This window comes from Drosophila takahashii, chromosome 2R (assembly GCF_030179915.1).
Source record: "Drosophila takahashii strain IR98-3 E-12201 chromosome 2R, DtakHiC1v2, whole genome shotgun sequence".
Taxonomy (NCBI): domain Eukaryota; kingdom Metazoa; phylum Arthropoda; class Insecta; order Diptera; family Drosophilidae; genus Drosophila; species Drosophila takahashii.
The window spans coordinates 23,868,694-23,881,417 of NC_091679.1; the positions used below are offsets into that span (position 1 = coordinate 23,868,694).

The 12,724-nt window shown below is 42.5% G+C and overlaps 4 protein-coding genes across 4 annotated transcripts; all 4 read right to left on the bottom strand.

The window, feature by feature from the left end:
• Positions 1-39: 39 nt before the first annotated feature.
• dap (cyclin-dependent kinase inhibitor dacapo) lies at positions 40-4,032 on the bottom strand. The gene is made up of 3 exons (XM_017157063.3): positions 3,245-4,032; positions 2,784-3,184; positions 40-1,451 (listed from the first exon to the last, which is right to left on the bottom strand). The coding sequence occupies exons 1-3, from the start codon at positions 3,406-3,408 to the stop codon at positions 1,285-1,287; spliced, it is 732 nt and encodes a 243-aa protein (XP_017012552.2). The 5' UTR covers positions 3,409-4,032; the 3' UTR covers positions 40-1,284.
• A 3,581-nt stretch (positions 4,033-7,613) lies between these two features.
• LOC108067798 (serine-threonine kinase receptor-associated protein) lies at positions 7,614-8,880 on the bottom strand. Its single transcript, XM_017156999.3, has one exon. It carries the CDS (start codon positions 8,758-8,760, stop codon positions 7,774-7,776), a length of 987 nt encoding a protein of 328 aa, XP_017012488.3. The 5' UTR covers positions 8,761-8,880; the 3' UTR covers positions 7,614-7,773.
• A 117-nt stretch (positions 8,881-8,997) lies between these two features.
• LOC108067793 (serine protease grass) lies at positions 8,998-10,204 on the bottom strand. Its single transcript, XM_070213597.1, has 4 exons — positions 9,920-10,204; positions 9,805-9,856; positions 9,559-9,752; positions 8,998-9,504 (listed from the first exon to the last, which is right to left on the bottom strand). The coding sequence occupies exons 1-4, from the start codon at positions 10,182-10,184 to the stop codon at positions 9,104-9,106; spliced, it is 912 nt and encodes a 303-aa protein (XP_070069698.1). The 5' UTR covers positions 10,185-10,204; the 3' UTR covers positions 8,998-9,103.
• Positions 10,205-11,243: 1,039 nt separating this feature from the next.
• LOC138912619 (serine protease grass-like) lies at positions 11,244-12,522 on the bottom strand. Its single transcript, XM_070213763.1, has 4 exons — positions 12,222-12,522; positions 12,112-12,163; positions 11,865-12,058; positions 11,244-11,793 (listed from the first exon to the last, which is right to left on the bottom strand). The coding sequence occupies exons 1-4, from the start codon at positions 12,505-12,507 to the stop codon at positions 11,396-11,398; spliced, it is 930 nt and encodes a 309-aa protein (XP_070069864.1). The 5' UTR covers positions 12,508-12,522; the 3' UTR covers positions 11,244-11,395.
• Positions 12,523-12,724: the final 202 nt, after the last annotated feature.

Consider the following 12,724-nt stretch of genomic DNA (forward strand, 5'->3'; position numbering starts at 1 on the left):
TTCGCAGGGAAATAAACCCAAAAAATGAGAAAACACTAATTGTTTACTACCAACTAGAAAATCAAAAACAATTTATTGCAGAAAAACAAATATTAACATATAAAATGTACAAAATTATGTTAATAAGCTACAGTTTACAGCTACGGTTACAACCAAAGCAATGGATTGGAATAGGAGTCAATGCATAACAAACAAACATGTAAATGAATTTATGCTGGTGTTTTTTGTGTATTTTTGTAGTTTTTAAATAGAACATTCGGCGTTGTTTTGTGTTTTGTTTTATTGAAGTATGAGTTGCGTATGATTTATTATACATAGAGTATCTATACATATAAATATTAGGAGAATACTTTGGATTTTGTTCTTAGTTAGGCTTACAAATATATGCTTTGTATAAGTGTTATGAAGAATAGGCTCTGCCTATGTGTATATTATGGTAATCTAGGTTTTTGTACATAATAGTTTTTGGCAAAATTGTTTTCATAACTTGCGCAGAGATCATAGCAAATCATAAAAGACATTTTTACCACTAGTTAAGAAATGAGAGCGCGACAATTTGTGTGCATTCGGCGGCAATCGTATAAACAAGGCATCCAAACGTGCAGAAATTGACGAAAATATTTCAAAGGCATTCCTCTTTTTTTTGTTTGTTTTTCACTGGTCGAATTGGGGACAAGGTTAGTAGGTCGAAAAAACAAGGCGGCAATGAGCCGAAAACCGGCTTATTGGGGCTCCGTTTTAGCGACCCAAAAGTGCAAAACAAAATTCAATTCTGTTCTGGCCCGAGTTTCAGTTTCTGGATAAGCTGGCAGGCCAGAACAGGGTTAAGTTTTGTTTTCCTGGCAAATTTCAAATGCAAAAGTTGCCAAAGAGTTTTGAAGGGATTTTACAAAGTTATATAAAGTTAGTATTCCATCGTTATAAAGGTTAAATTTCGGTTGGCTTCAAGATAGTTAAGACTAATTCCATTTAGCTTGTGGTCTCTCTCTCTTCTAGTTCAATAGTTGGTTGTTGTTAAGAACTAATCACTTAGTTTATGGCATTTCTCACTAGAGAAATCTAAAAAGTTTCATGTAGCTCGAGCTTACTGGTTGGCTTACAACTAATTACTGGTTACGAGTAGTTGAAGACTAACGATTAATATTCGCAACTGTCGCCCTTGCACTGCATAAAAGGTTCGTAATAAAAAATTATGAAATACTACACAATCGCAGTGGCTTATAAAAAAATCATATGTAAAATTACAAATTGCAATTCGGTGGGTTGGCCAGCGAATCTGGAGCGTTAGTTGTGGCGCGGGCGCTTCAGCATCGCCCCGAAGTGCGTCCCCAATCCGAATCCTCCGCTGGAGCTCGAGCTGGCGGATGAGCTGGGAGAACTGGTGCGCAGGCGCTTTGCGGGCGATAGTTTCTTGGGGGCCTGAGCCAAACGCTTGCGCTCCTTCATGAATTCTGCAAACAAAAAAGAGAGAGAACGTTAGTTATAATTACGTGTTACATGTTATTGCCAAATCAAAGTCAGCTGCTGCACTTCCGGCTGTCCCTATCCACAAGTCATTGATCCCTAAACAGCAGGCGCCGCCTGTTTTTGCACATTTTGATTTCGGTTTCGGGTAGATTCCCAGATTGTGGCACGTGGCCGGCAGCAGTTCCCTAACAGAGGGTTGCAGATCTACACAGGGGTAGCAAATAAATGCCAGACGGCAGCCAGACAGTCAGTCCTCAGCCGGTTTTTCAGGTAGTCCAGTGAAAGCAAGAGTGGTGGTGCTGCATAGCTGCATAAATTACGCATTCTAGCTTAGTGGCCAAAGTAGAAAAAAGTTCCTCTTCGGGGCTTTAAGGGATTCAAGGGCTTCCCAACTGGCCAACCGATGCGGGTGCATTTATAATGCCCCGAACAGACACTTTTTATGATTGTAATTACACATGCATGTGTGAGTGGCATATACATAAAAAAAAACTCAGCGTAGTACAAAGCAATCAAAGGGAGGCTTGATAAAGCCACGGACTCTGGATGGTGGTGCATTGAAAGCCGATCCCCAGACCCCTCTCTCTCGTTTTCAATAATGAGGTCAGGCCATAGACAAAGCGGAGTCACAGCTGTTGGCATTTATAGATGCAGCAAGCCAGCCCGCATGCGATCGATCTGGAAACCATCCCCCGCGCAGCCGAGGATCACATCAGAATCGTTTGGTTTTGGGAGGTAAAGAGGTGAAGAGCTGAAACAGCTGCAGTCAGCTTCGACTAACCCTTTTAGACGAAAATAAATCTCCCACAAAGCACTGGCTAATTGCTATAATTTGGGTTTAAGTTCCACAAGAAACGCCCACTACTAAATGTTCATGGTTCCTGGGAATTGAAAATAAAGAAAAAAAGGCGGAGGGAGTGGACTCGAACAGTAAGGGAAACCCATAGAACAACCCCCTTTAGAGTTTTGGTAACATGAACGTTATTGAACAGCGGTTACGGTTGACTATTCCACTTTATTTAATTCTGGTTCGGTTTAAAAGCATGCACTAACAGATCCTTAGTTTGTATCCCCAAAAATTCCTATTGGAACCCTCCTAATCCCGAACCAAGTTTATAACAATCAGTTTACAAACAAGCCCCTAATTCTCGATAAAGTTCCTCAAAAAACTTCCTCAATTGAATCTTGAGAACCGAAAATAAACAAAATTGTAACGACTATCAAAGTGCATTGAAGCTTGACCCTGGGAACCGTCAAGCTCCGCTGATCAAGTTGCAATGGCATACATATATTACCAACCCCCGGGCGAAACTCACCTGTGATTTTTGGCTGTCGCTTGCGCAGGACGATCGAGGAGGTGCTGGCCAAGTTGGAGGAGCTGAATCGCGTCGTCAGCGACTCGTCCTGGGAGTCGTAGCAGGAGTCGTTATCCGTGTTGGACTCTAGCGAGGAGTTGACCAGGTTGGAGCCAAAGTTCTCGCGCTCGGAGCGCTCGTTGACCAGGACGTCCATGTCGCTGGGACTGCTGTCGGCGGATGGACGAACGTGGGCGGCCCGGGTGAGGGTGTACATCTCCGGGGCGAAGCTGGACTCCTGGAAGCTGACGCGTTCCCAGATGAAGGAGGATTTCTCGGCCAGTGGGCAGCCGGCGCGGAAGTCGAAGCCCCACTTTTGCGTGGCCATTTCCTGGTGGCGCTCCAGTTCGGCATTGAAGGGTCTGTAAAGAGTGTTTTGTTAGCTTCCGGGGTAAATTGCAATTGCTAATTCGGAGACTCACGTTTTGTTGGTGGAACCCTCGGCGGATTTGGAGCTGCCGAAGAGGTCACGCTTGATGCGATTCAACTGGCGACCGCAGGGCAAGTTGCGACTAACCGCCGGACTGCTGCTCATCTTGCAGAACTCGCTCAGCATCACGGGGTTCAGGACTCGGGCACTGACCATCTTGATTTAGTAGTCTAGTATCTGTTTTTAATGTTTTTCTGCTCTGTTTTGGGACGCAGATTTCTCGCCACTTGTTTGCGAATCGCACGCCAAAGCGAACTGTCAAACTTTTGGCGCCAAAACTTTGTTTTCGGGCAGCCCCAAAAGAGCGAGAGAGAGCAGTCTCCACACGAATACAAATCACGGTCTCCACACGCTCGCCTGCGTGTGTGTGGGAGAGCTGGAGCGAGTGTGCGCTGTGTGGCAGCTTCTTTTTTGCGTTTTGCTGCCTTCTAAAGTGAAATTTCACACTGCAATTGTTTATAAGTTAATTATAAACAAAGGCCTTGGTCTAATAGCACTCGGTTACGGTTTTCAGTTGGTGGTTTAGGCACACTGCACTGCAATATCACTCACAAGTCGCAGCGCTTGTGTCTCTCTTTTCAGTTTCGTATTGGATGAATGCCCTGTGGCAGCACAATGGGTTATGTTTATTTATACAACTTGCAGTCGTTGTAACAGCGAGGTTTGTTGACTTTTTCGGGTATTCAGCGCACTGCGCACTGGGACTTTGGGATATAGCGCTACCGATCGGGCGAACCTCTCTTGACGAACTCGGAGAAACGAATAAATGATAAATAAAACACAGAGCAAAAGCAAACGTCAAACAACCACCAGAGGCGTTGCCAGCTCGAAATGCAGAGCGAACCGCGCTCTCTGTGCAGCAACCCTCGAATTCAAAACGATCGGAGACCCAACGGGAGCGACAGGGACGGGGAGAAAGAGAACACAGCGGTTGGGTTTGAATGCGCTTTTCCTTGGAGTTGAGCATGTCGAAGGGGCAATGCACTTCTTAAAAATTTCAGTGTTAGGGATTAAAAAAACAACTGAAAATAAGAACCACTCATACTGATAAAATATAAAAATATTTTTTAACCAATTATAATTTATGAGTAGATATTGAAAATAAATTAAACTTTTTCAAATGTAGTTTCATAAATCTTAAAAAAGCGTTCCCATAAAATTTTAGATTTTTTTCAAACCAAAGATAAAAATATCAAAATATAACTTCCACCTAAAGCGACCGAATATTGAAATAAGTTTTGGAATACTCCAAGAACGACATAAGCTAAAACAAAGTTCCCCTAATAGAGCGTATCAAAAAAGTCGGCCTAACTTGCCCTCTCTTTCACTCCCTATCTCCTCTTCTCTCTCTCACACTATCTACCCATCTCTCTCCTTTTCCATCCGCGTGCTCGCTGCCTTTTTGTTTGTTGTTGCATCGGTGGAGCTGTACTTTTGGTTGCGATTGCGATGGGAAGATACGAAAGTAAAAAAATGTTTTGGCTTCGGTTTGTTTGGCCTCAAACTGGATTTTTAGCTGTCGAAGGGGCGTGGCGGGGGGCGATTTGGGGCACCGATTCTTTTCACTTTCCTCGTGTTGCCATGGGGAAAATCGCGCTTGCAATGTGGGGCACTGGTCCAGTAAATACAGCCCATGTCTATTTCGAATTTCCCCGTTTCCTCATTGTTACAGCAATGGGTTTTTCAAATTTCCGTTATGGCTCATTTTTTACAACCAAAGTTTTCTGCTCATTTCATGCTGCATTTTCCGAAACTTCTTTTCATGTGCAAAATCGTAAAAAATTTAATTACACTACCAAAAGCAATAAAACGAGATTTATATTGTTTGCACAAATCCAATTAAATTAAAAGGAGAGAAAAGGAACAAAACCCTGAAAGTCAGATTCGAAGACTAAAGACATCATTTGCTTTGTCCTTTGCACTCGACGAAATAAAAGAAAAACCTCTTGGCTTTCCACACAAAAACACGAGAAAAAAATAGAAAAAACTGAGTGCAATCACCCCAAAAAAGGCAGAGATCGTTTGACGACCGTTCGATTAGGCAGCATCATCCATAATTCTTCCCTCAACACTCCCATACGATCCGATCCCTTGTGGTTCGGTCTCTGTTTATGGGACACACCCTCCCCTCAAAAAGAAAAGCAACGTGAATTTACACACTTTTTAACAAATTTGAGAATTCTACTGGCGTTCGGTTGCAGTCATGCCTGAAAACATAAACAACTCAAGAAGGAGTTTTTCGAAAAGGGGGAAGAGTTCGTGATCCCTTTAAGTAATTTCCTCCCGAGCAGGATATCCTGGCAACTACAAGGTTTATATGGGTTGTGTCAACACACGCGGAAAAAGGCGGAGAAAAGAGGTGGAAAAGCGGTTCTCAAGTGTCCTCGTTTATAAGGGCAGATCCTAAAGGATTGTCGTGGAACGTGCGGGTACTAGACGATACTCAAGGTATTCGGATGATTGGAGTCTTTAATGCTGGTTGGATCGAACTGCGATCTAATCGGTTATTCCCTAATATGCACTTAACTATTCCCCGATAAGACCTGGGCAAACATTATCAGCGTTTCCTAGCCAAAGGTCGCGGTCTGTAAAACATTATCTCGTATCTAATAAAACCTCAACGAAGTCCAGTCCTGCACGGTCTTGTATAAAATATACGTTACACTCATTTCGAATGCAACGCGTCTTATCGCCTCAACACACAGCACACAATCAAGCCAGCCCATTTCACCCCAGGAGGAGGCTCAAGATATCCCACTTCATATAGGACCATATAGAGCCAAGAACCTGGCCCGATGTGCCACGTGTTCCGGTGGGGGTGCAAATGTTCAGCGAGCATGACCAGCCGGCTAAGTAACGCTCGAAATTGCCGTAAGATACTTTTCAAATATTCTCGGTTCCGTAAGGAAATTACCATAAAAACTGTTCAGCTCACGGAACTGTGACCGCAATTTTGGAAATTTTGCTAGGCAGGTGTGCTACGACTAAGGATACTTCAAGGGTTCAGCCCAACTTGTTGTGGGAGTGTTTCATTTTAAAAAATTAACTAATAAAGGGGAGGTAAAGTTACCAACAAGTAATATAGCCTTTGGATTGCAAAAAAAATATTGAAGAAAAGTCCGATTCTATCTGTGACATGTGAAATAATTTCAGAATTTAAAAATTATCCTAATGAATAATAATAAAAGAGATCCAGAATGAGAAAATTTTAAGTCAGGATACAAATCTTCAACGGTATTTTCTTTTAATGGTTTTTTAATAACAAAAACCCTTTTGGATACGAATGATCCTTTGATTTAGGCATTAATTATATTAATATCTCCACTCTTTTCTGACCTTTAGACACTCCTTTGAGCAGGAAAACCATTTATATATCTCAACCTTAATCGCAGTGATCCCTATCAAAACACACAAGCAGGCTAGCCGATTTACACCAAGTGTTACAAAGCATTTCTCCCTGGCAAATGACCAATCATTAATATTACAAAATCTCTGCACAGGACATATATAAATGACTTTTACCTATCTTGAATCTTTTGCTCGGACAAATTGCGGTCAGATCGAGAGTTATTGATGGATTTTCCCCAAAGTGGAATGCAAATAGTAGGGCCAGTATGCAAATATTTGGACTGGCTACCGTAGAGGCTAATCCTTTCCTGATCCTGCGGCTACTGTGCTACTTTCCACTCAAATCATCAATCAACGAACAGGCACTTGTGCTGACCACGGAGAAACCTAGCATGACAACTCATTTTATTGGAACAGTCTCGTCTCTAGTTGGACAAAAACCCAAGGAGGTTGTGGGAAAAGGTTTCCTTTTCCTGGTAAACGCGTGGAAAACGTGTTTTGGAAAATACGTTGGCCCAGCATGAAGCGAGGAACTCGTTTTATCAGCCAGGAAATTATAAATATTTATGAAAAACCATTTGAGGAGAGCGAACCCAAAGAAAGATAAACAAACAGAGGCATCGAGTCAAGAAGTTGTCAAGTCCTAAGGTATCTTAGGTCAGCAAAGCAGATCAGTCAGAGATGTATCTCCTGGCCCTCGGTATTTGTATATGCTATCTGCCGCCAAACTACCCCAAAAAAAGGAGGAAAACCTCAGTCACTTTGGATACATATTCCATGTATTATCCATGCCCCCCGACTTCCCAACTCCCTGACCGAACTCAAATAATAATAAAAAACGCATTTATGACTGCATCGGGTGAGAAACGCCATAAAGCAGCGAGGCAATCAACGTCGGCGATCGTTCAACGTTGAAAAATAACCGAAATCCTTTCGAAAATCATCCACAAAACAGGTTGGAAAAAGAGATTCCGATGGCCATAAAAGCCAGGTAGATCGCTCGGGCATTTGGGGGTTTTCAATCACAAGACAAATTTATTAGAGGGAAAGAAACGTGACCCTTGCCTGACTTCGATTGTGGGGAATGATGATGCTGAACGAACAAAAACAAAATTAACCAACTCGGGAACTCGAATCAAAGCAGGGTACAGTTGTGTAGGGGGTCCAACTGATTTAACTGACGGATTCGTTCACATCTCCGTCATCATCATCGTCGTCTTCCCAGGAGCTAATACTAGTCCACAGCCCGTACTTCTTGTCCATGTTCTGTCGCCAGAGAGTGATATTTCCATTTTCCAGGCCCATGGCACATATTTCGCCGTCAGGACTGAACCGCAGGAAACAAACGGGCGACTTATCGTCGGGATGGTAGACCCCCAAGGTATTCCCAGTGGCGTAGTCGTACTTGTAGACGTTACCCTCACTGTTGCCACACGCGTAGCTCTCCTTGTTGGGATGCAACGCGGCCGCCGTCACTTTGTAGGGTAACTTTCGGTGCTTTAGGATCTCGAACTTCTGGGGATCCAGGAAGAACACGCCGTGGGAAAAGGATATGGTGACTATCTCCCGATCGTAGTGCAGCTCCATGGACTTGGCGTGGTGCGGTAGCTCTATGGAGTGGGTGTGTGCCCCGGTCAGGCAATCCCACATCTTCACCGAGCGATCGTAGGAGGAGGTGAGGATGCAGCGCTCCTCCAAGCAGAAGATGACATCCCGCACACCACGCTTGTGACCCCGGAATTCCATCAAGGGCTTCTTGCTCGACTTTTCCAGGTCGAAGAGGGTAACGCATGGATTCTGGCCGAGGCAACCGCTTACCATTCGACTGGCCGTGGGATTCAGGTCCAAACAGGATACTGTTTCCCGATGCGGATACCTCGACAGCTGCTTCCCCAGCAAGGCATCCCAGATGCGGACTTTTTTATCACCTCCGCCACTGGCCAGGATCCTGGCATCCTCGCTGAAGCACACGGTCCACACGCTCTCCTTGTGCTTCTTTAGATTCGCAATCCAGTTGCCAGTGTCACCATGTCGCAGCGACACCATTCCGTCGAGTCCTGCGCAGGCCAGGTAAAAGCCCGAGCCACAGTCCTTGCTGAAGGATAACTCCACCACTGAGTCCGTGTGACCCAAGCACATGACTCCAATTTGGTGCGACATTTTAATTCTTACGTAGCTTTGGTTATAAAATTCTATCAAAACAATTGTTTTAAAATGTGAACGGGTCTCAGTTTTCTTGTTCAGCTTTAGAGAGTTCGGGATTTAAATGCTTCGATCTTAAAGACACAACGAACAGGAGCTACTAGATTTCAAAAACTGAGAGTGTAGTGTAATTAAAAAGACCGATAACTAAGACATTCGCCCACAGAACACATCGAAATAAAATACAAAATAACATTAATCTTCAACAATCTCTATTGCACATTTTTATTTCTATAAATCAGAAATATATATTACATAGAATTTGAGTCAGAGTATTGATATTTCATACTTCAACCGCCACCTAAACCAAGTTGGAAAATTCTGCAAGCTTTCGGATTATCCAAGGCATAAAAGTAGGAACGTCCATGTAATAGGCCTTCTGACCAATTCCACAGTCTGCACTCCCTAGGCTGACCACTCCAAATTGTACCGTTCGAACTTTGCCAAAATAAAGATTCCTCCAGGTGAGAGGACCACCTGAGTCCCCGGTACAGGTGTCCACAATGTCTCCGCTGGCGCACAAGAACGAACTGTCCCGGCCGCCTGAGCATCTCTCAGTACTAATATGGACCTCCATTGTACTGTTGGCAAAGCGCCGATCCTCCGTTTTTCCCCAGCCAACTGCAATGTAGGATTGCCCCATAACTGAGGTAAAAGCCAGGAGTTCGTCAGTTAGAGGAAGACAAATGGGTCGGATGTGATCTAAAACAAAGTATTTGGGGGTTAAACATTTTCCAAATATCATGGATTTTTTACCTTTAAATTCCACATTCCTGTTTAGTCGCAGCAGGGCAACATCGAACCAAGGTGAGAAGGGATTAAATTCCTCGTGAATTATCGACTTTTCTATAGTAAATTCTTCCACAGGTGGGGCACAAGCGCTTTCATTATTGTAGGTGGCGCAGTCCAAAGGAGAAGCTAAGTCGTGTTCACCCAGTCGTATTTTTAATCTGCTTAAGAATTGGGATCAGTTCTGGTGATAACTATTTTAATCTTACTTACTCTGTGGACCGTGGACACAATTTAATGCAATGGGCGGCAGTTAGAACATATCCTAAATTAAACAATGAAAATATTTATATTTAAAGTACACGATTCCTTTTGGCATTATAAATACTTTCTGAGATAAGGGCGCCTCCACAGCGACACATCTCTAAATCACTCGGAATATAGAGAAATGCCATCCAAGGCTGAGACATTGGGAAGGACTTTCTGCCACCAGTGATCCTCAAGGGAATTTTTCGTACCCCGCAATCCAGTTGCCGGAAATGCTCGTAAACCCTGCTCTCTTCTGGTGTCCAATCCTGTGGTTTCAATTCATATGAAGGTATTAGGCTGATGAAAGCCCAAACCAGAGTGAAGATCTCAATAAAACTGTTCATGATCCAAGCACAGATCGAAAGAGACTGAAAGCCATTGAAGTGCAATAGCTGCTAAAAACAAAGGCTTATCAGCCTGCGAATTTTCCTAGAAGAGCAACTAAGTTTACGTGTGACTCAAATGACTGATAATAATAAACTTTAATCAGAAACTGGGAAAAACTTAGGTATATTTTCAAAGTGTAAGTATATGTTTTGGTTCTGAATAAATTACACTAGTTTACAACAAAAAGGCTCCCAAGCGATTGAATGCAAATTCTTTTAGTGTTGGACCCTTTGGTCACCAAAATGTCCCAAATTTTTTTTCGATGGCACATTTTTTGACAAAGATTTGATACCCGTTACTCGTAGAGTAAAAGGGTGTATTCCACGTAAAGTATGTAACAAGTAAAAGGATGGCTTTCCGACCTTATACAGTATATTTGTTCTTGCTCAGCGTCACTAGCCGAGTCGATCTTGCCATGCCCGTCCTTCCTACTGTCTGTCTGTATGAACGAGAGTTCTCGAAAATTATAAAAGTTAAAGGATTGGCATTGAGCATGCAGATTCTAGGAGTTCCTACGCATCGCAAGTTTGTTTCATCAAGGTGCAACACCCCTCTAATACTCAAAAACCGCAAAAAACTGTGGCGCCCAAAGTTTTGGTGCTAAAATAAAAATTTCTGTTTCATTGTAAAGTCGAAGCTTCAACTTGAAGCATAGTTCCTAAGAAACAGAACAAGCCACATTTAACCGCAATGAACGGGAATTAGATTCATTGATTCATAATCATGTATCATAAAAGTTAGAAAGTTGTGATTAAGCAGGGCCCATGACGAAAGTTTTTGGGTAAAGCCTGGCATATACATATATAGAACATTATTATGTTTTTTATATATTTAAAAAGAAAGATTGGCCAAACGAATTATAAATGTTTTTATTTATTTTTTGCTCCAAGTAATTTAAAGGTTTTAAATTTAAACTTTAAATAAACCAAACAAAAATATTTTCTAGGTATGAGTTGAATTTTAGTTAATGGGTATATTTTTCAGACTTTTAATTCCTTAATTTGTATGTCCTTAAATTAAACATTTTAAAGAATATAGACCAAATCTCTTTAAGCCTAGGACATTTGTTTTGAGTGCGGAAAGTAAATATGTAATCTTTTTTAAACACTTCAAAAGTGCAAAAAGTATTCTTCGTGTTAAATAACTTTTGTAAACCCTTAGGGTCCACTTACAAGTCCGGTAACAATGCTAGCTTGCCGATTATCCAAGGCATGAACGTAGGTACGTCCATGTAGTAGGCCTTCTGACCAATTCCACAGTCTGCACTCCCAAGGCTGACAATTCCAAATTGTACCGTTCGGACCTTGCCAAAATAAAGAGTCGACCAGGTGAGGGGACCACCAGAGTCCCCGGTACAGGTGTCCACATAATCTCCGCTGGCGCACAGGAACGAACTGTCTCTGCCGCCTGAGCATCTCTCAGTACTTATATGGACCTCCATTGTACTGTTGGCAAAACGCCGATCCTCCGTTTTTCCCCAGCCAACCGCAATGTAGGATTGCCCCATAACCGAGGTGAACGCCAGGAGTTCGTCGGTTAGAGGAAGACAAATGGGTCGGATGTGATCTGAATAAAATGACAATTTATTTATTAAAGTAAGTAGAATTAAAAAAATAAAACATTAATTTAGTTCTTACCTTTGAAGACCACTTTCCTGTTTAGTCGCAGCAGGGCAACATCGAACCAAGGGGAGAAGGGGTTGAATTCCTCGTGAACAATGGACTTTTCTATAATAAATTCCTCCACGGGTGGCGCACAAACACTTTGATAATTGTAGGTGGTGCAATCGAGTGGGGAAGTTAAGTCGAGTTCTCCCAGTCGCACTCTTAATCTGCTCAAGAATCGGGATCAGGTTTGTTTTTGAGATATGGCAATCTTACTTACTCTGTGGACCGTGGACACAATTTAATGCAATGAGCGGCAGTTAGAACAAAGCCTGAATTAAACAGAGAAAATAATTGTAATTAACAAACACCTCTTAGCATTTCAAATACTTTCTGAGATAAGGGCGCCTCCACAGCGACACATCTCCAAATCGCTTGGCATATAGAGAAATGCCATCCAAGGTTGGGACAGTAGGGAAGACTTTCTGCCACCGGTGATCCTTCGGCGAAGTCTTTGGGCGGGAATAAGATTCGAGAGGACCCCGCAATCCTGTTGTCGCAATTGCTCATAAACTCTGCGCTCTTCTGGTGACCAATCTTGTGGTTTGAATTCATATAAAGGTATTAGGCTGATAAAAGCCCAAGCCAGAGTGAAGATTTCAAAAAAACTGTTCATAATCCCAGCTCAGATGGAAAGAGACTAAAAGCCTTTGAAGTGCACTTTGCTGCTAATAGCAAATGCTTATCGCCCTGTGGAATCACTGTTACAAGAACAAATACATTTATGTATGACTCAAATGACTGATAATAAAAAATGCTCATCAGAAAATAAGCAAGGTATATTGTCAAGATGAAAATATAACATACATAGGAGTATTTAACATATATATTTC

Bases quoted from the DNA above. Each gene is read 5' to 3' on its own strand.
- LOC108067793 (XM_070213597.1), bottom strand. From the start codon at position 10,184: ATGAACAGTTTTATTGAGATCTTCACTCTGGTTTGGGCTTTCATCAGC. The intron at 9,753-9,804 runs GTAAGTAAGATT...ATTCTTAAGCAG, and splicing joins TTGTGTCCACGGTCCACAGA to ATTAAAAATACGACTGGGTG. The intron at 9,505-9,558 runs GTAAAAAATCCA...ACTTTGTTTTAG, and splicing joins CAGGAATGTGGAATTTAAAG to ATCACATCCGACCCATTTGT.
- LOC138912619 (XM_070213763.1), bottom strand. From the start codon at position 12,507: ATGAACAGTTTTTTTGAAATCTTCACTCTGGCTTGGGCTTTTATCAGC. The intron at 12,164-12,221 runs GTATTTGAAATG...TGTTTAATTCAG, and splicing joins AGGCGCCCTTATCTCAGAAA to GCTTTGTTCTAACTGCCGCT. The intron at 11,794-11,864 runs GTAAGAACTAAA...CATTTTATTCAG, and splicing joins CAGGAAAGTGGTCTTCAAAG to ATCACATCCGACCCATTTGT.
- dap (XM_017157063.3), bottom strand. From the start codon at position 3,408: ATGGTCAGTGCCCGAGTCCTGAACCCCGTGATGCTGAGCGAGTTCTGC. The intron at 3,185-3,244 runs GTGAGTCTCCGA...CACTCTTTACAG, and splicing joins GAGGGTTCCACCAACAAAAC to ACCCTTCAATGCCGAACTGG. The intron at 1,452-2,783 runs GTGAGTTTCGCC...TTTTGTTTGCAG, and splicing joins GCGACAGCCAAAAATCACAG to AATTCATGAAGGAGCGCAAG.
- LOC108067798 (XM_017156999.3), bottom strand. From the start codon at position 8,760: ATGTCGCACCAAATTGGAGTCATGTGCTTGGGTCACACGGACTCAGTG.